Source organism: Echinococcus granulosus, assembly GCF_000524195.1.
Source record: "Echinococcus granulosus chromosome Unknown EG_S00024, whole genome shotgun sequence".
NCBI classification, from domain to species: domain Eukaryota; kingdom Metazoa; phylum Platyhelminthes; class Cestoda; order Cyclophyllidea; family Taeniidae; genus Echinococcus; species Echinococcus granulosus.
This window is the reverse complement of record NW_020170404.1, coordinates 50,624-75,168: the sequence shown is the minus strand read 5'-3', so window position 1 is coordinate 75,168 and position 24,545 is coordinate 50,624. Positions and strand designations below refer to the sequence as shown.

Below are 24,545 nucleotides of genomic sequence, written 5' to 3'. Positions count from 1 at the left end.
GAGGTACGAGTGTCAAAGGGCATTTTGAAGTATCAAAAAAGCCGTAAATACTTCAGTAGCTAAGAGAGTGAACAAAACAGTTTAAAGTTGAGTAAAATGGACGAAATCCACAATCCCTTGGCTTGACCACTTAAAGTTGAAGCATCCAGATTTTTGAATCGCTTAGTATTTCTCCTTCAACAGAAAGAAATGCATATGGAGAAACCTTATCAACTAGTTTGATACAAGGATAGAGATATGCTTCAACGTATATTTCGAATTCCCTCTCTACTTGTGCTGGGAGCTCCAACTTCCTCAAGCTCCACTTTGAAAGTTAACCTAAGCCCGCAAAAACAGCCTCATAACCTTGTCCAAGAGGGAGGATAGCTAAGCCCGGCGGCTAGGTCTTGCCAACCTCACCCAGGCAACGTGTCCTCCAATTAGAACTGGACAACGCCTTCGATTGGCGTTTTTTTCCACGCTGCCTATCTCAATGCGGCAGTACTCCGTTTTGGCGACCACGAAGAGAAAAAAATTACTGTCATGGACAGAAGTCACCATCAAAGCCGCAGACACGGCCTTCACATACTCGCGTCAATGCGAGCATTAAAAATATGCTTTGGTCATAAACAGTGTACCACAGAGAAAATAAGTGCTCATAGTTCAAAGGTCAGTTCGCCCTACTACATATACAACTTCTTAGATTTCAGTGAATAACCTTTCTTTTTTGGACTCTGTGTAGCGCGCGCTTCTGGCCGAGCTCAATAAGTCACGCCAATTTTATTGTTTCAAACTTGCGTTTTAACGATACGTAAAAGTCCGCATAATTTATAATAGTCCGCGCTAAAAGAAAAGAAGTGGAATAATTTTATTTTGCAGAATTATCGTATCTTAAATCTAAATGCAACGATGACGTGTAAGTAGTTAGGGCTTGCCAAAGCGCAAAAAACCCCATCCTGCATTCGACGCAGCCATTGGCTTGCGCACATACTTTGAAAACGGCGCTATCTTCAAGGTCGAGCAGCTTCATCACGTGATGATGGGCTCACTGCAGTTGCCCCCGCAGGGCGTAACACCCAAACCTGCTTACTGGGGCCTCTATTTACCCAAAAATCTGTCACATATTTGAAAAATAAGTTAAACGATTTCGTCTTGCTTTTTTTGAAGGTTGTGCGTGACCCTTTCACATTTTAAATTCACATTGATTAATACGTCAGTTATCACCGCCACTTGAGTTTAATGCCCTGATTTCTTATCCGAGCTCGCACGTCACATAAGTGAAACATAATTTATGCAAAAGAAATGAATTAGATTGGAAGGGAAGAAGCGGGGACAGTTGGTGTCTTGTTTGAACAAGAAAAAAAACCCAAAATTTTGACAACGACTGGTAGACCACCGATTTCTCTCCAACTCATTCACCACTATAGGCCAGGTAATAACTGCTCCCTTATTTCAAATCATGTTTTGTGACACACAATGCTTGAAAGGAATTTTAGCCACACATGGTAGAAAAAAAACCTGAAGTCGAGTTACTAAGCTATCTAAAAAGGGGGCGCTGGACGTGAGTGTGTGAATCACCGCATTTAGAAGCGCAGGTCCGTAAAAGATTGGCTTCCACTTGGCACTGCTTAAACAAGGTTACCTCGTAATGCCGTTATCCAGGAAACGACCTCTTAATGAAGTGTGTGGGGATCAGAAAAGGCTCGCTGATCTTCACCGTGTGCAAATCCTAAATCAAAAGGTAGACAACTTCAGAGTTGCACAAAACTTTCCCCACCGACTTGTTGATCACTCTGGCCCTCGAGAGGCTGTGTACGCTTTCATCGGCGCCTGGTTCCTGGTGATGGATGTATACACACGGTTCTGGCATGCTTATTAGGGAGGAGGCGGTAGCACTGAATCGAGCATTGACGTGGTGACAATCATAAGAAGGTAGGTAATAGATTTAACTTCATTGGGTTCTCACATACACACACACACACACACACACACACACACACACACACACACACACACACACACATACACACACACACACACACACACACACACACACACATAAGTGTGCACAAGCACTCGACCCTCACAGTGTGTGCTTAGAAGCAAGTACCCGCACCTAACATTCACATATACATACACACATACGTGGATTCACGTTTTGTTTATTACGACCTGTCAATGCTGGTGCTGCCTGCAAGCGCATACACTTATATACAAGCATCAGAGTTCATTTCTTATGGCTTATGCAAGGATTTGAATGGAGGGTATTTTTCGTAACTGTAGTCCGATATCTTAAAGGCACTAATTTAACAGGATTTAGAGGATGAAAGTGGTGGCACAATGAGAGGGTCTTTCAATTTCATCAGCATGTAACACAATCCCATTAACGAAATGCTGGGATGGAGCTCACATGACTACCTCATGCGGCCCCACGTCGTGCTAATCAACGTGGCAGTCTGGCAACGGCCAGACCATCTATCGACTCAGAATCAAGGTGTCATACTGTGCGTTGTCCGTTGACCGCTTCAAAAGCATCGAAGTGCCGGAGTTGACTGGCACCCCACAATGAAGTTGGCGGCCACAGTCAAAAATGCAAATAACCACGCTTGTTGAAGTAATCTTCTGTGTCATAAGGTCATGAACAAATTCACTCTAGATGGAAAAATAAGGGTACCTTCGTGGGAGATAATGTGGGCTAAAAAAGACTGCGAATATGATTGGACCGCTCCAGCGCTTTTCTCACAGATAAATGACAGGTTTAATGCCAAGTCACTGTTGACTTAGTTTTCTTTGATGGGAACCTACTTAACTGACAGATTAATTGCCGTTTTAATGATTGACATCCCACGTTCGCATTTACTTAATGATCTGCCTCTTATTACTTTTTAATGTTGAAAATGTGGGCGGATGTCCTTTTGGGCTCATTGTATGCGGAGAGGGTGAGAGGTCACTCAGGTAATAGTCCACTTAGACCATTTTTGGCATCTGCTCTACCACTGGGTGAGTTAAGTGGACTTTTTGTATCGCCTTTTACAATTGAAAAGAAGTTTAAAGTGCCAATTCAATTTTAACCAACTCACTAACTGTTTTGTGACGCCTTCTGTTTGTACTCTTGTCACTGGCATTGACCACATTACAGTTCACTTGACGTGGCATCATTTCATCACTACTTTGCTAATGCTTTTAATTTACAAACAATTAAATAAATTAGAAGAATATGAGGATCGCTTAATAAAGAGAACGTATTGGGGTATGATGCATGGGAAGGAATTCCCTCTATTTAAACTTGTGGACATAGAGTTGCTGGCGTCCAATCCCTTCACCCCTCTTCTCTCCTGCTACTAGCCAAGGCATTCAGGGCAGAAGGGAGGTTACCCTCTCATCAAATGTGTTATTTCTTAATCCTCTAACGTCCTAGATTCTTTGCCTGTCCGCGGAAACCGATGGCGATTCGAGTGGTTACCTGTTGAGACGAATGTAACGATTCCAAATAAGGAAAGGAAATCTTCGAGGCCAAAGTAAGAGAAGCAAAACCAGCAGAAGAAAAAAAAACAAGCACAGTAGCAATCTAGTGGGTTATAAGAAACAACTAACGGAGAACGATAAAAAAAAACAAGAAAAGCGGAATTTAGTGAACTGCGCTCTGGACCAGTAGAAAGCCAGCAAAACAGACAGACTGAATTCTGATGCTAAGATTAAAAAAATACACAAAATAAACAACTGCGACATTAGAATTTTAATAAATCCCTCTAAAGTGGCAATTCCTTCATTTATGCCAAACATTGGCGTCCTTCATTGGAATATCAAGGATCTCAAATCAGCTGACCCAGGGAGTCCAGCGTCAGAGGTCACACAACCATAGTGATTTTTGGTAATCCATTTCTGCAGGAAAAAAGGTGTCACAGCAAAAAACACGAGGTGATTCTCCCGATTAATCGCCGGACATCAGTTTGTGTTAGCTAAGTGCATTTCCCGCTATGTCCACCGATTAAAGTTCGACAATGGAGGCCAAAAGTTTTTTGTGCAATCCCATTATCGTCGTGTTTGGCAGCTAAAGCAATGAGTTTACATGCTTTAGCCTTGAAGCTTCACTGCTCGAGCTTAAAGCCCCGATCTCAATCATCCAACGAACTCGATACACACGACCTCAAACCTGTAATTCGGTTAGTGAATAAACAATTGCCAGAGTAGTTTAAAGACCCGAGCCTGCCACCTGTCCGGAGCCATTTGCGTATACAAGTGTCTTTTGTTTGTGATTAGCCGTGTGAACCCATCACCATACATGGGGCAGACATCACACCACATTACTGACACACGCACCTGTCAACACCAAGGCATGGATGATTTTGCGGTACTTATGTAACCTCCTCGTGCCACACTTGAATTGCTAAATAACGCAGAACAACACAGCACCAAACCAGCATACCGTGCTCCAGCATCCTATTCGGGCGAATAGGGTATACCACGCTGCGTTTCCGGTGTTGATGCGTCTAGTTTACAAAGAACCTGATGATCAAATACCCCAGGGAGTGGCTTCTAGCTAGCACCACACTAAGAGGGGCATCAGTTGCGGCAAGACGAGGCCATGAAGACTCGTGACAGAAGCACCGGTCTGCGAGCTAGGATGACAATTAAGCACTAGAGGTTCCAAAGTGAGCCTGGATCACGATCACCCCGGGGAGGAAGTGAACCCTTCTGCTCATTAAACTACTTAAGTCGGTTTTGCTTTTTAAGGTGATGCGCCTAGTACTTGATTTGATCACCTTGTTGGTGACGCACATCTCTGTCGGCGGCGTTCCTCTCCCCCATCGGGGGTGTGCTACACCTAAAAACGTTGAAGGCGACCTAATCATTTGTCAGGTCTCACGTCCCCAGGAGTAACCGAAATGCTGGAAATGTATTCACGGGGATTTCAATCACCAGCGCATTACCTGATGCCAATAATATATATGTAAATTTCAAAATCAGGATTATTGTTGTTACAACCGCCTGAAACCAATGCTTACGGAGATGTCTTGGCCCAAATTAAAGTTATGCTAATTTCTCCTCAAAAATTGTTAGTTCTTTTTGACTCTTCGAAGGAGGACGTGGGATATGATCTCCCTAGCGAAACGAAATGAAGCAGTTTCGATGATTAAGCTCTGCGACATGGGAGTTGGTCAGGCTTCAGGAGGACTGTGTCCCTTCTCATAGAGCTCTCGACATCCAGTTGTCTGAATGTCGAATTGTTGGATGTGTAGTACCTGGGAGGACGTTGCTAAGACGGTTACAGACCAGCTGTTAGCGAATATCACCTGACGGGACGTTCAGCATTTGAGTAGTAAGACATTCTAATTGAATGATGTCAACCTTCCAAAGGTGGTCGTTGGTCTGCCTATTAATGACGATCGCAGCCATGGCAGCCCCCAGCCCGCAGCTTCGAGCCATTCCTGCGTGTGCGTGGAATGTCTGATCGTGGAAGCAAGCTTTCAGTTGAAATTGACAAGTACAATAATTCAGGAAACATTTAGACTTTGGATGAGTTGGACGCTGCACCATGTTAACTTCCAGAGATTGGTCATGGAATTCGTTTTCTTTTTTTTTATTCACCAATTACAAAGTTTCCTCTTGATTTAAACCTCCACAATACCGCTTCAAATTGACCGAGAATCTGTATGCTACAAAAGCACTGTACGTACAATCCTAGTGCTCGTAGAAGAGGTTCTGCGCAATGGCAAGGAATTGCGAAATGTGATGCAACAACTTGTACTACAATCTGTCTGTGCTAATTACGCACTAGAGAGCCACAAGCCTGTGGTAATTTACAGCCATCTTGTGGATCACCATACATTGGTAAGGTCATGAATTGAATATCAGACTAGCGTCATCCCGTAAATCACTTTCAAAGAGACCAGTAAGCAAATTAATTCTCCTGCCGAGTACTGTTGACGCCGCAAATGAGATTTGAGTGAAATGTGTCTACGCAGACCACTCGTGTCTCACGTCTCCTACCTAGACGGCCTGTTTCTGGCAGAGGATTGCCGCAACCCAGCAAAGATGTTCTGCGCTTAAGAGGAAGTCTGTGCTGTAGTCGCGCCCCAATGCTTTCAAGATTACCCCTTGTGTAGGCTCTGAGCACCCTCAAAGGAAAAAAAACGGAGTTGTCGTCGTTGTGTGAGCGTAGGAATGAATTATGGATAGGCACTTAGGAAAGTTAGTTCAAGGTTTACGGAGAAAAAAAAACCAAAAAATGTCAAAGGAAAAAAAACCCTTTCATGCGAATTGTTTATTCCCAACTCCGTTCTCGCTGTTATTTAAATATCGATGAGGGGGAAGTGGTAGAACTTGTCGCATGGATCCGCGTACTGAAAGAGTATGAAATATACAACAGCTAAATAAGTCTGTGAGACCCTTTCGCAAAATACCGAGAACTCCTTGAAGTGCTTCATTTGTTGCAATAGCTGTCGTTGCAATCCACGAACTTTCCTTCAGCGAGAGGCATGCTTGCAAACCCTAACTTTGGAAAACATTCTGTCACTGGAAGGAAATAATCCACCTCACAGCCACCTACATTTCCACCTCACTTTTAGTTTCCGGCAGTTCAATTCTAAGAAAAGTTGAAAAATGCCACCTGAAGAAATAATATCGGGGATAAAGGGGGATGAGGATGAGGCGAGGTAGTAGCCCCTTCAATTTTCAGGTGAAAATCTTTCGACGGGCTATTTTTAGGACGTGAGTTCTTGCACCACTTTGGAGGCAAGACGTTCCTTCGACTGATTGACGCGTTCTAGCCATTTTCCAGGAAGAAGTTTATCTTCTGCGCCTTTGACAGTCAGGACCAACTCACAGAGAGGAATGGCACCTGCAGTTTACCGCACACAAAGGATAGGTTCCTGAGGATGAAGTGTTGTCTTTGAAGGATGGAATATCCAGTTAATGGATCAAGTAAATATGTTAGTTTGCTTACTGATCACTGAAAAACAATGAGCATTTCTTTCAACACAGGGTATTCCCATTTGATGTAAGTTTTAACAGGTTTTCATTACCAACATTCATGTTGGACGTGACCAAAAGTTGCTCTCGATTAAGTCTTCGCTATCAAGAATTAAAGAAGATTCCGAAGTTAATGCATCAGACTCTAACCACCTTCTCCAGGCGCTACACAGCAAAATTGACGAGAAGCTTTCACCGCTTTTCAATTAAGTCAGGCTGGGTTCGTGAAGGAAGCATGCTCGGATCACATCTGTCGATTCCAACCAACACTTGCAGACGTTGGAGTGGGTTGAAGTAAAAAGATCGGAGAATACAATAAAGAGCACCGTACCGGTGGACTGGCGCACCTCCACCTAATGGTACGTGTATGCAATAAGAACGTTCATTTTTCAAGTCACGACTGCAAGCAGGCACTCTCGAGCCACTTCTGCCACTTTTAACTAAGATTTGGTGAAACAAGGAGTTAAGATAGCGCATGTCCAACATACCTTGTTAACTGTAACTTCAGTAATGTGAAGGCAATGGAAAAAATGATATTCAGGAATTCTCAACTGGTTATAGAAAAAAGTTGTTTCGAAGTCCGTACTTCACTCCCAAAATGGTTTTTTAACGGGCGTTTCGCATGACTAGTTTATAGCGCAACCACTTCCTCAAATTATTTAGGGTAGGGGACTAAAGTACACAACCTATTCGGAAATGCAATTTCGACAAACTCAAGCGATTTTGCAGCGCCTGAGTTACTCTCAACGACGTTATTAACTATGTGGGCCTGGACGTGGGTTCACCGTATGGGTTTAAGAGGATGAAGAGGGTATTAGAACGGATGGCATAGGGTGTGTCTGATGCCAACCACAATGATCGAGATTGGAGCAATTCCAAACCTCATCATATATGTAGTGCGGGAGAACTTTTATTGTTTACCAGAGATATTCCCTATAAGGCAAGAAAAAAACGGCAACAACTTTATGCCACTAGAAACGTTGAGTTTGGTAGCGACATCAGGGATGAGAGCCATTGGAGCCTTATGATCGATGCAAAATTCACATCCAGACTTACGTGCATAAGCTAGGCTGCTGTTTTAAGATGTCTGTGCAGACTGATCCAAATGACTGAGATCCGTTAAATCCGCATTGCTTCTAACATCTGGCCTTGTACTAAGGCAGCAAGGCCTCACTAATGCCTATCATGCTTAGCCTCAAAACGGAGGCAGCCGTCTCATTTGACATCCCACAGCAAATTCTATGCAGAATGAAATCCACACTAGCATACCGTCTTCAGCACATTTATTTCCAATTAATTAGCACCTCTCGCAGCTGTAGGTCCAGTGTGAGTCCACGGACAGACGTAGAAAACGACAGTCTAGCGTGGGAATGAAGAAAATACCAACAAGAAACCTTACGCGTCTCAAATGGAATCCTCAACCTCAGGAAGTCTGCGCGACCCTGGAAAATATCACACTCACACAACACCTAGCATCTGCCCTTCGAGCACCTTTAATTCAAACCTCGTAGCCACAAAATACACCCGCGGCAGCAAGGACCCAGGATTGGTTTGTCAGTGTGAGTAGTCGCCCTGGAGGGCGTCTTATTGAACGGCTCACCAGTAAGGGCGCTTTTTAACCACGTCCTAAACGTAAATCCTGTTTCCAGCTTCCAGTTTCAAGGGTTGAAGTAACCAAATGAAAATGAAAGATATATAAACATATTAAAGTGCATTATAAAATATGTAAATGCAGAAACATTAGAGACGTATCAAGTTCCGTTACTCTGTAAATTCACAGGATGTCTCGAATCTCAAGCCAAACTTTTGATGATTTGACAGCCTAAATGAAGAAGTTGTATGTACTCCTCTGCACCCTGAATTATTCTTAAATCAATTTCCTGAAATGGGCATACACAGCAAGGGTAGGCACCCGAGTATTAGTATGCAAAGACAGAGACAAAAATACTGCCTACCGCCATATCCTGCAATATCTTCTGCTTTGAACGATCCGAAAATTCCGTCGAATCCATTATTCGCGATTGCAGTTGAGTCAAAAATTGAGGTGCTGAGAGACTTTCTCCTGTAAAGTCCTACGGTGAAACTATTCGGTAAGCAGATAAATTCAATCAATCAAAGCAATGAGAGGATTTGAAAGTCCTCTTACAAGGATTGTCGACTGCAGAGCATCAAAATCACGTTTTTTTGCAGCAGAAATAAGAGCGTTTTCAAACTGCTCGGGAACCACAGTAGCTACCCGATCCAGATCATCACGAGTGACAGGAACAGATTTTGTGGATCCCTTTTGACCACAAGGGGTTGCAAAACGGAGAGCCGACTGAAGAAAAGTGATGCCTTGACGCAGATCACCTTCACACAAGACCAAAAGGTGGTCCAAAGTCTACCCAAAGAAAAGGAAACTAGGTGAACAGATAAACCATTAAAAAAGGTGAAAAGAGCTGTCGTACGGCATCAGAGATGGCGATGTTCTCAGCGTCAGCGATATAGCGAAGTCTGGACCTTGCGACCTCGCTATCAAGGGGTTTGAACCTGAATTTAGCGCAGCGACTGGTGATTGGACCAATGATTCGAGTCACGTAATTGCAGGTCAAACAGAATCGTGTGTTCTTCACATCAGTTTCCATGAGACGTCGGAGAGCAGCCTAGGCAACAAATATGTGGTGATGGGTTGCAAACCTGAGCAGGAGCAGTCATTGAGTCGGCTTCATCGAGAACAACCAATTTGTAAGGTGGTGGAGAAACCGAACCGCTAGCACCCTCAGCATTGCTGCTAACGGCCAGTTTGGAGAAGTTTTTAACCTTTTCACGGATCACACCGATACCACGCTCATCACTAGCATTTAATTCAAGGACTCTGTCTGAGTACAAGGGTCTGCAGGAGGTAACACAAAAGAAAGAATTCCAACAAACCCAAAAAGCTGACGCGCAAGAGCGAGGATCAAAGAAGTCTTGCCAGTACCCGGAGGCCCGTAAAATAAAAGATTGGGTAACTAAACAAGAATTACATAAGAAAGTTATCCTACATCGGCGCCCTCCAAACATTTTCGGAGGACAGAAACAACTTCAGCTTGCTGGGCGACATCATTCACAGTTTTGGGTCGACTAGGAAATGAAATGCATGAAAAAAATCTTACTATTTTTCGACCCAGGGAATAAACACTTTGCCGCCTGAGTTATCCTTTTTTGATGCCGCAGGACCAGTAAGAAACCTGTCCATTCAGAAATGTTTATACGCAGCCCACTTGGGCTCACGGGGTTCATCATTAGCATCAACGGAGAGGTAGTAAACTGCAAAAAAACTTGCTTATAAAAGCGTTGTTTTCTTAATAATTTTAGGCGGAAATGTTTGAGATGTTTGAGCAAATATTGATGGGAAATTTTACTTAAAAATTACCACAAATGAGGCATTGCTTTATCCAAGGTTGTCTTTTTTTTCGCTATTGGCTTAGGTCGTGATGTGTGGCATTAACGTTAGTTATTGAATGAGGGATAGCTAACCACTTCTGTGCATGGATTCTGTAAATGATCAGTTTAGGGAAGTCCCGTGGAAGTTGACTCAGAACGGTTCTTACGAAACCCCGTCGGAGTATTATGATACCACTCAACAGTTCTTGGAATCCTTTCAGTTATTGGAATTCCCTTCCTTCGAATCCCTCAGAGTGGCTTTAAAAAATTTTACTGAGGTTTCCTTGCTTTACTGATAACCTTGGGTTCAGGAGACAGGCTATGTCTATACTATCAAACGATCGAAGCGATATCGAGAAGATGATAGCCGACGTGATGTTTTAGTGTACAATCATATATGCTATGGATGCACTCTGCATGTTCAGGGCTCCTCCCATTCCAATAAGTGTGCTGACCATACATTTTTATTAAGTTAACTATATAGACGGCTAGAAAATCCCTGTCCATCTCAGATAAATTTCACCAGCGTAAAAGGTGCTTTCAAAGTTGCAAAGTTTTCCATGGTTCACAATCATCCTCCACCGATGAGTACCGCTACACTTGAACTTGATTCCTCTGCATTTCCAGGTGCATTTTTATCGTTTCTTTGATAAGTCTGCCTTTTTAGCCTTTATAGACTGCAGTGATAGTTTTCGCGAGGCTTTTCCTACAATGTCTGCCGGCTCCTATGTGGAATTTACCAATCGACTAAAGCAGTTCGAGAAGACAACGGGATCTGTGTACATAAAGTACTCCAGTGGTCTTTTTGGTAACACAGGGGGTCGACAGGAGGCGCTATGCAAGTACAAGAAGTTGCGGTATGTCTGCGTGCATTACGGATCGCGTCGCAGTGAGCCGATTCGACGGCGCAACCAACACACGACGAAGATTGGTTGTGGTAGTTGCTTCTCGGTGAAGTACTGCGAGGGCCGATTGCGGATCGTCAGCTACGACATGCGACATTGTCATCCCGTGGATCCTGAGTCCGCAATGCTCTATCCACACAATCGACGGCTCACGCCAGCGGAGACAGCGGAGATTGAGCAGATTCTTGCCTTCAATCCCAATATGGGAGAGCTGAAACACCATATTAAGGGTTCGTTTTTTTTAATAGTTGGGTTTTGCATTTGTCGATAATGTGGGAGGCTGTAATCCGACAGACTAATAAGGTTCAAAAAACTTTTTCCTCTCTGTGAGTGGGTGAACTTTAACGCACTGATTTGAACCTCTATGGAATTAAATAAAGGTAGGAGGCATGTGTTGTACATTCTGCATTAGTCTGAATTTCATGATAAATGATACTGGTTGCTACCTGATTTAATACGATGTTGTAACTTATTTCAGCTTATTTTAAAGTTGGTGCTTGGCTATCGAAATGGAAACATTTTGTTCTATGGAATACGCTGAAATCAAATTTTTTGATATAAAGCGGTATTAGTGCATTATTGTGTCCATTCATGACATTTGTGGGTGGCGGAAGTATATTGCTAGCCTCTTTTAGTTCCTGAAATCATTTTATGGTTGGTTTATTTTATCTTCTTGATTACAGTCCTCACCACCTTGTCGGACGATATTGCGATTTAAAGTGTTTTTCAGAGGTAGGTACTCAGGTTGAGGTGATTGGCGATCTGATGTTTTGAATTAATTTGATTTCCAATCACGTTTTTATAAGGTTACCACAAACAGCCTTATTCACAGAATCGGAAATGATAACCAAACTCCGACGTAACACATTGCTAGCATCCTATCTCACTAGTTTAATGGAGTTGTATGTATGCGTAAGTTCGCGTAACCTGCAATTCAAATTTTCATCTTTACAGAGAAGTACGGTAAAATCTGCACCACACGAGACATCATCAACATGCGCTTTCGTCGGAAAAAGCGTCTGGAGAGGTCGAGCCTCAATTCTACTGAGGAATTAAAAAGTGTTCAAGCACAGTCGCTACTACCATCATCACCGCTCCTACCCTCCTCCACGTCCACCTTGCCGACTGGGGCGAAATTGGAGTCCCTGGTGGACATTTGTTGCCAACAGCAAATTCATCAGAGACTGGATGGTGAAGCGCCGGAAGTGGAAGCGGAGGAGGGAGAGGAAGAGGATGAGGATGAGGGGGTTCTGTCGCCAGCGCTGCAGGACATCCAGCAGATTGCGGAGGCCGCACCAGCAGAGGAGATAGTAGGTATCCAGTCGGTGCTACGTAACCTTGCCAACGCTTGGCAAGGTGGACAGCAGCCCGTTGTCGTAGTACCCAAAGGTGATGGTTCCCAGGTGTAGGAAAATGTAGCACTCTAGCAACCTTTTATCCTCGATCATCTCTATTCCTTGAACTCCCACTATGTACGTTTGTGTTATGTATATTGACTATTTTTGATTTAATCTTCCGTCTTCCCATTTTCCTGCGGGAGCATTCATCCACTTTAGGGATGACCTAGTTAGCTTTAGTGTATGGTGGTGTCCCAGTGATGTGACTTTGCGTGGCTGTGTCTAGCTATATGGGCTTCCTAGACCTCTTGGGTAGTGCCTCCTCTTGACTGTAAGACTCGCTGTCGTGCTCATCCCTCACAAACTTTCCGTAAGTTACCAGTGGAAATTCATGCTGGATTGACTTTATACGGTCCCAAAAAGGGCTAATTTCTTTATGAAATCAGTCCCCAAGTAGTCAGACCCTGAGTAGCAATTCTGGCACTTGGATTAAAATACACGTTAAAAACTTCAAGGTGGGGTGCCACACGTTCGGCGATCTCAGATGCGTTGTATACACCTCCACCGAGAAAATAGCTAAATATAGCTCTATTTTGATTACAATTTGAGTAGCAGTAATATATAACGCTTTAGTTTTCATTTTTAAAGTCAAGTTAGTTGCAAAATAGTGTTTACTGCATACATTGAAAAGAGAGTTGCCAAAAACTCGCTTACAAATGACACGATTTAATTCAATAATCAGATGCATCTATTTAGGCTGCTAAAAGCAAAATTGCTAGCTACCACTAAAAATTTCAGAATTAAAATATGTTCACCTTGAAATGCGTTTAATGCTACTAAGTGGCTTTTGATATCAGTGCAAACAACTGACAGCACTTTGTGGTTCGGGGGTGAGTATTGTGCATCAGACTAAAGGCCTATGTTTCGTCTTATACGGCAGATATACTTTCAGGTCTATGCCAGCTACATTAAGAATTATTGTTTTAGTTATGGGGCAAAGGAGGTTTAGGTAAGCATGGAGATGGATGACAATTTGGTCCCCGAGATATAAGTCCTTAAAATTATGTAGCATTGAGCACATTTTTAGAATCTCAATCACTTTCGACATCATTTTCGAGTTTTGACGCTGCAGACTGTTTGTTTTTTTTGCTAGGTTTGATCAAAAGGAACACATTTTTATTGTTAGTTTGGATGCAGTCTGCTTATTGGGTGTTTTAATACTAATTTTATTTGGGAATAGGATGTGGCTATAGTGGATGATATGATTCTTTTAAGCTTTAAAAATTTGGTTGATTGGGCTACACATGTTGCATGTGCACTTTCAAGCTGTTTTTGGATTTATTTTCTTTCCAAATTACTTTTTGAAGCATGAATCACCTTCCTTCTGTGTTATCGACAGCGCTTTCACCCTACTCAAAGGCGATTATAGTTTATTTTTGTGGGCTGCGCTCTCAACTTTACAGCTACCTACAGGTAAAGTCCGTGTATGCCAACTCAGATCGCATTCTACTGAAAAATTCTTCCTGCCTCTTGGTAAGTTAGACGATTTTCGAGCGTTTTTGAATAGTAACTTGCAAAGTTTCATGTTCAGTATGATCAACTTACGGAGGCTGAGTGGTGTCCTTGGTTGCCATGACCTGTGTCTCTGAAATCAGCGTCTAATTTAGTTTTGCTGTGTTTGAGATATAGTGTCAAGAGATTGGGATTATGATATGATTATTTAAGACAAGCATGGTTTCCGCAGCTTTTTTTAGAAATCGAATCTATTCTCCTCAATTGAAACCAAAACCGTCCTTTTATTTACCCAATTAGCGTTCCTCACCCAACTGGCTTAACTGTTTTACCTTTGCTGCACATTTTAAAAGGAAATGCATTTGGTACTTTAGAGGTTGGGACCATCTCATGAGACGTCTTGGCGAATTGAGGGCGAAATGGTAACAAGACAGTGGGTACCAATGAAAATCAATGATACCATAACCGGTCTTCTCTGTCGATGCTCGTCGGAAATTCCAATAAATAGATGGGTAATTTCATATCCTTGTTTAAATCATTGGCTGCCACCTTGATGAAATTGATGACAGGTAGTTACATGTTGCTTAGTGCTGAGCATTTGTAACAGTTTTCTGTGGGGCTGGTGCGTTTAAGGAAGCTGCTATACATACTACTTAAGGCCAAAATGCAAATCAAATGGGTTATTATAAATCAAGGTACTTAAAAGGCACGTGTTTTCTGTAGTAAAAGTAGTTGGTGAGACTTATTCGCACACTTGTACCCTCTTCGTGGACGCACTTTCCTCAATTTTTTCAAAAATAGTCGGAATTATATGTTCAAAATGTCCCGACATGTCTCAAGTTCCAGACATAGGCTAAACGAGACTCTTCGAGACCTCACAATGTAACATTACACGAGACAATTATCTTTCTGAGGCACGATGGGCCGCCCCTTTGAATACCGTAAGTAGCAGTCATGTCTGTATACGGACTTTCTGACTCAGGTGTGCACACCCCAGGGGATTAGACACACAGACAAACACATACACCCAGAGAAAGCTGCTTGATGAGAAAACTACGTGGGCCTGCTCCACCCTTGGTGTGCCTGACTGATGGGTGTGTGCTACACCATGGGTTTGAACACCGCCTCCACATTTACAAGAACCCGTGTGGTAAATAAACCGGCGCTCTTTCAAAGTTGACTACAAGAAGGCTTCAGGTGATGCTTCAATAGTTTAATGCGACCCTGATTCCTTAAATTTATGCATTTTTTAAGACCAATCTCAAAGCTATCTCTAGATGAGGCAGTACCATAAAGTAGTTATCGAACTTTAAACAGAATCAACCCTTTAGTATCAACCGGATCCGCCTCACTGTTGCCTCATTAAGCTGTCTTTAAATGAATTAAAGTTATAGAAATTCCTCGAGAGATTCTAAACATTTCAATGGAAGCATTAATTTGTCTGAACCTGTGACGGGACATGAACACGAAAATCATGCTTTTGATCGACTCAGCTTCTGCTGCGAGATTTTTCATATTGCATCACGGTTAGGAAATACGTGACCCATGGCAAAGACATCATTTTGTGACACCTTTGGGTTAGTAGTTAACTGCAAACACGTTGAAGTAGGGGACGTCATAGACCTGAGATAAGGGATATTATTTATCGTGCTTATCCTTTTTAAACGCAACTATGACTGCAGTTCTTCCTTCCCTGTGTAACTAATAAATAGAAGTCTTCTCCAAGTTTTAATTTTAACGGCGAACTGGATTTGTCCAAAGTGTGTGAATCTGCAATAGCTTTCCTTCAAAACGCCCAAAGTTTAAGTGGTAATAATAGGATGAGTCGCGCCAAGGTATAGAGTTGTATGATTTAGAGATACATAAGATTCTTAATGTCATTTCTGTAGGAATTTTTTTAAGAAGGTTTTTTGAGGTTACAAAAATTAACTGATATTTTGTTTATCAATGTATTGGACTCCTTGGAAAAAAAATATTACGCACTACATTTGAGCCCTGCAAATGCCTTTTCTTCCCCTTTTAGACAATTGAGGTGAACCTCTCGGAGGATCCATCCAACGTTTCGGTGCCCATGGTTGCCAAATTTGTGTGCCCAACAAACATTGCTACTGAAGCAGGCTCCGAAACCGTCAACATCGACTCTGGTGGAGGAGAACTTGATGGTATGTTTATTATCACTTTGAAATGGTTTTGTCATAAGCCTCTCTCGATGGGTATAAGTTCATCCTCTTTTGATAAACGCAGATCGAGGCGCATGTATGCCTGCATGGACAGCGAAAGTTATTGAGGTTCTCATCATTAAGCATACACCTTTACGATAAATTACGACTTAGGGGAATTCGAAAACATGACGCATGACCAGATTGCGCAGCAGAGGGCTCCTTCACGGGTTTAGTGAAAAGCCACCAGTCATGGCCTTGTCATTTAGAAATCTTAGCTAGATATGAGACAGTGATCACACTGTATTGAGATGCTGCTAATTAATTGGATTCAGAAATTATTTTAAAACCATGAAGACAGGCGCAAACACTGCGGATTTTAAGTAACTAATCGAACGAATTAAATGATTTTAGGACAAGTGACAAAACATTTGCAAGTTCAAAAATGCTTTTTCTAAACTAAATTCAAGTTCGTATGTTAGTGTTTAAACATGTTCGTTCTCACGAGGTCATCTCATGTCCCTACTTCAAAAACGCGCTTCTCCGTCTACAAGGGCCGTCGGTGCGGTCAGTTATGTTGCGCTTCCCTTGATTACTTATTGATTTCCTGATGACCGGTCACATCAGTAAAATGCCAGGTCGAGTTTAGGTTTACTGTCATTACCTTAGCGGTATTTTGGCATTGCTAAGTAAATAAGAGGAAATGGTACAACTGCCTCTTGGTCACTGCTCTTTGTCACTAATAATGACCTTATTTTAGTGGTGAATCTCTTCAGTGAAGTCAAAACAGTAAATGCCTGTCTTTAAAGCAGACCTTGTGAAGGAATTACTTTCACCTTATGAATACTTATGCACAAATTCCTAAAATGGATCTGTTTATCAAATTGCGAAAAGTTTCCATGGTTTTTGGTATGACTCGCTGCAGTAACTTGTAAGATTTGGAGGCACGTAAAATACCATTTGTATATTGATGACTAGTTAGGCAAGGCTGAGACCGATTTATTCGATATATCTCAAGAGTGTCAAAGAAGGACCTTTTTGAGAAGTCGTCAGAACTAGTGAATCACTCAGAACATTTCACCTTAGAAGACAAAGCACGATCTCAAAATGCAAAGTCGGCCCGTGGGAAAACCCGAATTTTGGGGTGAAAGTGGTGAAGATACTGGCTCATTCTTATCATTCCTCTCTTCCACCATATGCCTATGATGTCTCATTTGTCTCAGACATCTCAAACAAAAGTCCGTTCAACGTCGCCACCAAAGCAATGAATGACATGAAAAAAAACATCTGGTTTATATAGTAAACACGGAATATTGCATCGATTAACCAAAGAATGCGACCATTTTTATCGCCTCACACTTATCTTGGAGATATCATTTAGTCTGGTGAACCTAAAGTACTCGAGGCAGGCGTCGACACTTACCCCCTTTTGGGTCACCGACTAACTCTGACGTCCGAATTCATTATTCCTGTTCCTTCGGATTTTGGAACTCAGCACATAGCAAAATGGCTGTCAACAAAAGTTATTTTTAGGTGTTCTGTCGTTTTCAAGTGATGGAAATACGCCTATTTTGCAGATACGTGAGTCAAATGAGAAGGCATTGATGTTTAATGACAACAGTCATGAAGGGATTTTACTTACTTGCAGTTGTTTGGAGTCAATTGATGTTCAAAGACAAAGCAGATCATTGCCTTTTCCCCAGAAGATTTGTAACCTTCTTTTGAGATTGGGTGAACACTTGGGAAGAGTTGAATTCACATCTAAAAAGATATGAATTCCAACGCAGTAGAAAATCACTTTTACACACCAAAAAGTTGATTTTGACAGATAAATTCCAACATTGTTCTGGTACGATACTTGTCACATTTTCTGATTAAGTGTATATCTTATTCTAGGGAGCCTTTTAGTTCCCCATGTTTACATCACTTTCATGAGCCAATGTTCTAGAGGCAAATTTTGTTCCGATGCTTCAGTCGCATGACGAGACGACCTTTTTGAGGAGTAAATGCTGAGGTCAGATCTGTGTCAGTGTGAAATGTGCTGCTGTCCGACATTCAGTTTATAATTCCTTATCCATGTTCTGTTCGAACTCGTCACTTTGTGCATCATGGATCCCATCTAGCCGATCCAAATAGCAGAAAGTTATTTTTGGCACCCCTCATGCATTCCAGAATAGAGCGCCAGTCGTATTTGATGAACTTTTGATAAGCTTCGTTAACTGGCATTGCCGTAGCTTGACGTGCTCTGTACCAGCTTATTACGATTTGGCGTAACTGGTGCTTTTGAGTTTTCCTCACATCTATCAGCTCTTTGGTCATTAGGTAGATAGTTTTATTCCCTTGGAAAGGGAAAAAAAGAACTTGGGTGGGGTTGAGAAGAAGCATAGTGTTTTATGTGGTAGCCTTGTAGCTAATAGTCATTGTCACCTATTAGAGGCAGGTGCCGAGAATCTATCTGTATTTGAATTGATAAATTTGCTTCGTCGCTCCCTACCTATTCAAATCCTTTTTAAGTCCTGCACTAAGAGGGGTTCGTTTGCCTCTACGATACCCTCTAGCGCCACAGAGGAGTCCTCGAAAATGTACCAGTGTAGAATCGAGATTTATCGTTAACATAAAGAAGAACCGGGACGGAATGCCATAGAGTCAAACAGGTAATCGAAACCGCGGAGAGTAAAGGGCTCATGGAGGCAGTCATGGTAATTTGGCGATCCGTGTTTGGAACTTGGTTATATAAAATGTGACGAATTCTCTCTCTGTCTTGTCCAGTCTACTACCTGACGATTAGACCCACCCTGCCCTTGGAAACAAATGAAGGCCACAGCTTCAAGAAAAACTCGGCTCGTGGCTTCACCCTGCGACCAGTGGACCCTGCAGTGGGGTTGGACGAAGCGTCGTTGTTGTGTGTAGGCCACCGCGGGATGGGTGCTGAGAAGCCGGAGACACCGGCCGACGAGCAGTGGCCAGAGAACACTCTTCTCAGTTTCAATAAGGCCGCAGAACTCAATGTGCCCATGGTGGAGCTCGATGTGCAGCCTCTGCGTGACTCCAATGACCTCGTGATCTACCACAGTTTCAACATTGTTACGAAGCGTAGTGATCGCATTCGACCCTGTGGCTGTCCTAAATACGAAGTTGATGTCTTTGGTGGTGAGTTCCTCTTGTCCATGTGCATGCGCTTTTCCGTCCGCTTGTCTGACTGACCGGTTTTTTGGTGTTACCTTGGCCTTTGTGCCCCTCAATCGGTTTATGGAATGTGGGAGTCTATTCTGTTAGGGCCTTAGTCTTTCCTCTTTTTCAGAATCAGGCATCTGCAACAAGAAAATGCCCAATCTCATTCCCACCTTCTTTTTGAACGAGCTACAGGACTTGAAGTGGGGCTTGCACAGCAAGACATGTGAAAAATCAACCCATGAATACGAGGCAGCGGTAGAGAATGCGAAGTCCGAGGTCAAGAACGGAGGGGAGGTATCGAACAGTTGTCTGATACCTCTGCGACGCGGCACTCAGCAGGCGGAGTACCTGCCTTTCTTCTCCCAGGTGCTGGCTACAGTGCCAACGCGGTTGGCGCTAGATGTGGAGCTAAAGTACCCCCAGGATACGCCAAACATGGCTTTCAAACTAGTCCATGAGATGGGCGTGGACAGGCAGGCCCTGGATGAGTTTGGACACCCTAGCAGATACTTCTACTCCATCAACCAATTCGCCGATAATGTCATTCGGGTAAGAAAATATAGCTAGTGACTTTTGATAGAAGTCATTGCAAAAGACGGTTGTAACTTGAAGGGGTTGTAAAATGTACGCCATTGTTTATACAAATGCATCAGAAGGCATGTCGGCATTAGATGTGCTCCTAGTTACCCTAGCATAACCTGGTACCCCATTTCAACACCTGCTCACTAACTCCTCCCAGTGATTGACTCGTGCTGGTGTGCATTTGTTCAACAGAGCCTACAGACCCAGGGCAACGGGAGGGAGATTGTGTTGAGTACATTCAATGCCGACCTCTGCCTCGCTCTCCGTCTCAAACAGACCACCTTCCCGGTGCTCTTCATCTCTCGTGCGGGCTGCGAGCAGCCGTTATCGGTCTACACCAAAGCAATACCTCCATCGCACTCGTCCACGCGACTGCCACCACCACCGCATTTACTAGATCCAAGGCATCGCAACGCAGCGGCTGTAGTTGAATGGGCGCACTTGATCGGAATGGACGGGGTAGTGATTCCCGGCAAGCCTTTCGAAACGGCAACGGCGGAGGGCGCCGGGCTCGCTCATCGCATGGCCGCCTTCCGTCTTGCCTGCATCCCCTTTGGTGCCTGCGTCTCTACGCCAACTTTCAAGCGTCGTGCTGCCGAACTAGGACTTACTGGAATCTGTATCGACGACGTACATCGAAATGCTTGGTGAACGATGATCTTTTTCCCCAATTAACCAATCACACGCGAACCCTCCCCTTTTTTCTTCTCCTATCTTCATGTAACTTGATTTTTTTGTAGGTAGTACAACTATCTTAAACGTAATTTATGAATGTAAAGATTAGTGGAAGAAATAAGTAACTACTATGTGATCGGCATAATTCAATTTACATCTGGAGCATAACGATAAGGCGTCGGAATGACGTACCAGAGAGAATGCCAATGGTGCATTTGGTAATCCAAGACTATTTGATACACTCCATTGGTTCCATCACTTTACGGACCATGGACCGACGTTTGACTTAAAAACTGCCACTGACCCATCATACCCACCTGACAATCACTGGTGTTCGGCCCCTGCTTGCAGGATGCAAGAAATACTTCAACCTACGTGAAAACCCCGGTGGCAGTCGTATCACATCTAGGATAAATTACTAGTAGTGGTATGAAGAGCGTAGTGAGACTGTTTTCACTAATTCAGCCGATTAAGCGGATTCATTAAGGCGTTCCTCACTGGGGACACGATAAAATACAACTGATCAAACAACGTGACCCAAGGTGCACGTACAAATGAGAACACAGAGTGCTTACTAACCTGATTTTAGTGCTACTCACTTCACAAAATAGATAAAACCCACGGACGCCTCACAATGAGAGAGGATGTCAATACAGACTTGGGTGAAAGAGATAAAGTTACTAGACAGCGGCGGCACCGGAGATAATTTCGATCAGCTCCTTCGTGATGACAGCCTGACGAGTCCTGTTCAAGGCAAGGGTCAACTCATCGATCATTTCACTGGCATTCTTTGTAGCCGATTGCATGGCAGTCATTCTGGACGAGTGCTCACTCGCAGCGGCCTCTTTCAAAGCGTAGAAGATGAAGGACGAAAGGAGAAATTCGTTGTAGCTACGAAGCGCCTCATCATCCACGGAATCGTAGAGCGCAAGCGATGGAGCATGTTGCAGTTGCTCGAGGTTAAAGATGGGTTGATCGATGGGGGTGTAGGAAACTACCGACTTAAACTTGTTGTAAAATAACGTAGCTTTGTCAAACTTGAAATCGCAGTCGAGCAGAGCTTGTGTGATCAGCGAGGCATCTTCAAAAGTTGGAGGCCTCTTCCCGACCTCAGTGAAGGACATGAGGAAGTGCTCCGAAAACTGACGGGTGAGGAAGGCACGAGCTTTGTCACCGATAAGAACCAGTTTTATATCTTCACCGGCGGGAGGGTGCGAGAGCATTTCACGTAAAAGCTGAAGGGCAAAAACTTCAATTTCGTCTACTTTTTGAGAGAAATTAAGAAAATCAAAAGGAGAGCGACACTACCTTTCCAATAGTGCTGTTGACAGCTCCACAAAGACCACGATCGGAAGTGATCGCAATCACAAGGTGATTTTTAACGGGCGGGTGGTCCTCTTTCTGCTGCGCCACAATGCCCGTTTTCTCGTAAAAGGCAGCAGCACTAGTACCGTAGGGAACAGCCAACCTCAACTCGCGCTCGGCCTTGGCAAACTTGGCTGAAGCAACCATTTTCATGGAAGACGTAATCTTCTGGATGCTAGTAATGGATTTCAGTTGCATCGCAACGTCCTTCAACGTCGCCATATTGCGGACTTGTACCCTGATTTGGAAAAGATAACATGCAACCCCATTGGGAAATAACAAAAATACTCCGACACAAGACTAGCGTAAAAAAGGTAAGGATGACAAGAGAGATCTAAAAACAAAATCCAAACGCAATACCTGGTCTTAAAAGCGATTAGGTAAGGAATATGTCACATCTACGTAAAAGGAAATCATCATTGAAACTTGATAGTTCTGCGGCAGAAGCAAAAGATGCGAAAAATCGAATGCATAACCTAGGCCTCAACTTACGGAGGAGTAAAAATTGGTAAATGCCGAAGATTCTGCATGACCACAATGTCTTTAACAAATACAGGATCGCTAAAGTGGCGGTCAAGTCTTCTTTTTAGCAAATCAAATTAACAATACCATTTTAGGGTTATGATTGATTTTCGAATTAAAACAAGGTTTAAGGGCCCATGAAGGAAATCTGTTCGATTCCCAGTCTTAGTATGGGGCCATGTTGTGTCTTGGTCATTGTAAATCAGCTGGATGGGCTGGCCTCTGCGCCATGTCAGTAGCTCAAATCCCTTGTATGATGAACAGGTATAATCGGTCCAAGCACTGTCTTTTTTTAATTTTATAAAAGTCCTTGGCCTCTACATTCCCCTCCTCGATTACAACCATTTCAACCACAGGCCTTTCTAAAGCAGCTATTCTTGTCTACACACCTCTCTATAGGGACTTTAACAAGCAATAAATAACTCATTTTTACACTCAAATTTTAAGTAGGGATACCCATTTGCTCTGCTAAGAGCACCATGTAATTAATGGATAAATCTGATGTACCAAATTAATATTTTGCGAATACCTTGTATTTACCGGTGCATATGGGTTTTCACAAAAACCATAAGTATATACAAATATTCCTACTGTAATTTGTTTTAAAATGGTCCTGTACCAAATTGATTGCTTATCATGCAGACGTCCGTTTTAATGCGCTGGGAAGTTGGTCCAGTGCTTTTGAAATACTGCCGCCGGCATGGTGTGTTTTTGTCGGGGTTTTTTTCTAGATCGCCTTTGTTTTATTCCCAGCGTTTAGTCCGTGCTTTGTCTGTTTCATATTACGTCTTTGGCCATTCGCAACAATTCCCAACCATTCCTTATCTTTACATCTATTCATGCTAACATGAATTTAAACTGACATTCGTCTTCATCCTGTTTCATGTTTCTAGTCTAACGTACGTGCCTCTGACTTACGTACAAAGCCCGAGGCTGAATTGCTAAAACAGCTTGGGGAGTTGAAAACTGAGCTTGCCAATCAGCGTCTCTTTAGAATTACTCGCGGTGCTGCCTCCAAACTTAGGAAGATGTGAGTCACCCCTTTCTTCGACATTATTGTTTTTTTTTTGGAGCTAATCTTACTTAAATCTTACAGTCGCGTGCTTCGCAAGTCTATTGCCCGCATCTACACTGTCATGAACCAGGCTGCCAAGCTTCGTCAGCGGGAGGCCTACCGTAAGAAGCGCTACGTTCCCAAGGATTTGCGCCCGAAGAAAACCCGCGCTATCCGACGTCGTCTCAAGAAGAGCGAGCGCTCCATTCACTCCGAAAAGATGCTCCGCAAGATGCGGTCATACCCCACGAGGCAGTTTGCTCTCATGGCCTAAATAAGTGTGCTATAAAGGTTTTTTTGTCAGATTTCTTCCTTTTTGGAATGAAGTGGTGAATTTCAAACTCGATGTTTTGCAGATATGTCTCCTTGCGCCTAGTTAGTTGATGCTGACTGTTGCTCTTTTCCATGATGCATGTACCTGGGACTCTGGTTTTCTTGGCATCCCTCTGTGAGCGTATCTTTTTTCAAATAGGAAGTCAGTTGCGCTATGCTGATTTTGCTGCGGTATTTAGCCATTTTCTAAGTGTTTGTACTCCTGAGTTGGTGTGTGTCTCTACTCTGTTGGCGTTTTCACACTTTCTTCATTTGAATTTCCATGTTGACTTTTGCCCCTATTGCTAGACTTTTTGTTCCTATGTAGATTTTTGGTAGTTTGTTGCGTCTGAAATTCAGAATTGCCTACCTATTATCCAGTGCTAAATTAGGACTGTTGTCGCAGTTTTGCTACTGTTGTAATTTAAGTAGCACCTGCGAGGTTGGCCACTTTCATTGATGCTCCTAGATTTCAGATGGAGGAGTCGGGCCTAGCTTTGCCCCAATTCCCTTGCATTTCTGTGTGAATAAGTGATAATTCATCTGTTTGAGATGGGATTAGTTTGTGGAATTTGGGCCATATTCGGATCTG

General features: G+C 43.1%; 4 protein-coding genes across 4 annotated transcripts; 2 read left to right on the top strand and 2 right to left on the bottom strand. All coding sequences in view use genetic code 11, as the record gives it.

The window, feature by feature from the left end:
* Positions 1–6,683: 6,683 nt before the first annotated feature.
* Positions 6,684–10,168, bottom strand: EGR_04044 (Replication factor C subunit 4; the record flags this gene model as incomplete). Its single annotated transcript, XM_024493293.1, has 9 exons — positions 6,684–6,820; positions 8,256–8,310; positions 8,907–9,023; positions 9,098–9,331; positions 9,399–9,593; positions 9,628–9,823; positions 9,862–9,941; positions 9,975–10,053; positions 10,086–10,168. The coding sequence occupies 9 exons, from the start codon at positions 10,166–10,168 to the stop codon at positions 6,684–6,686; spliced, it is 1,176 nt and encodes a 391-aa protein (XP_024352207.1).
* Positions 10,169–10,460: 292 nt separating this feature from the next.
* Positions 10,461–20,676, top strand: EGR_04043 (Glycerophosphodiester phosphodiesterase gde1; the record flags this gene model as incomplete). The annotated part of the gene is made up of 11 exons (XM_024493292.1): positions 10,461–10,634; positions 10,668–10,801; positions 10,841–10,983; positions 11,033–11,491; positions 12,216–12,650; positions 13,998–14,131; positions 14,485–14,622; positions 16,134–16,272; positions 19,039–19,419; positions 19,571–19,992; positions 20,218–20,676. 11 exons carry the CDS (start codon positions 10,461–10,463, stop codon positions 20,674–20,676), a joined length of 3,018 nt encoding a protein of 1,005 aa, XP_024352206.1.
* Positions 20,677–21,380: 704 nt separating this feature from the next.
* On the bottom strand, positions 21,381–22,287 carry EGR_04042 (ATP synthase subunit gamma; the record flags this gene model as incomplete). The annotated part of the gene is made up of 2 exons (XM_024493291.1): positions 21,381–21,935; positions 22,009–22,287. The coding sequence occupies 2 exons, from the start codon at positions 22,285–22,287 to the stop codon at positions 21,381–21,383; spliced, it is 834 nt and encodes a 277-aa protein (XP_024352205.1).
* A 510-nt stretch (positions 22,288–22,797) lies between these two features.
* On the top strand, positions 22,798–23,915 carry EGR_04041 (60S ribosomal protein L35; the record flags this gene model as incomplete). The annotated part of the gene is made up of 3 exons (XM_024493290.1): positions 22,798–22,851; positions 23,481–23,617; positions 23,684–23,915. The coding sequence occupies 3 exons, from the start codon at positions 22,798–22,800 to the stop codon at positions 23,913–23,915; spliced, it is 423 nt and encodes a 140-aa protein (XP_024352204.1).
* Between the last annotated feature and the right edge of the window lie 630 nt (positions 23,916–24,545).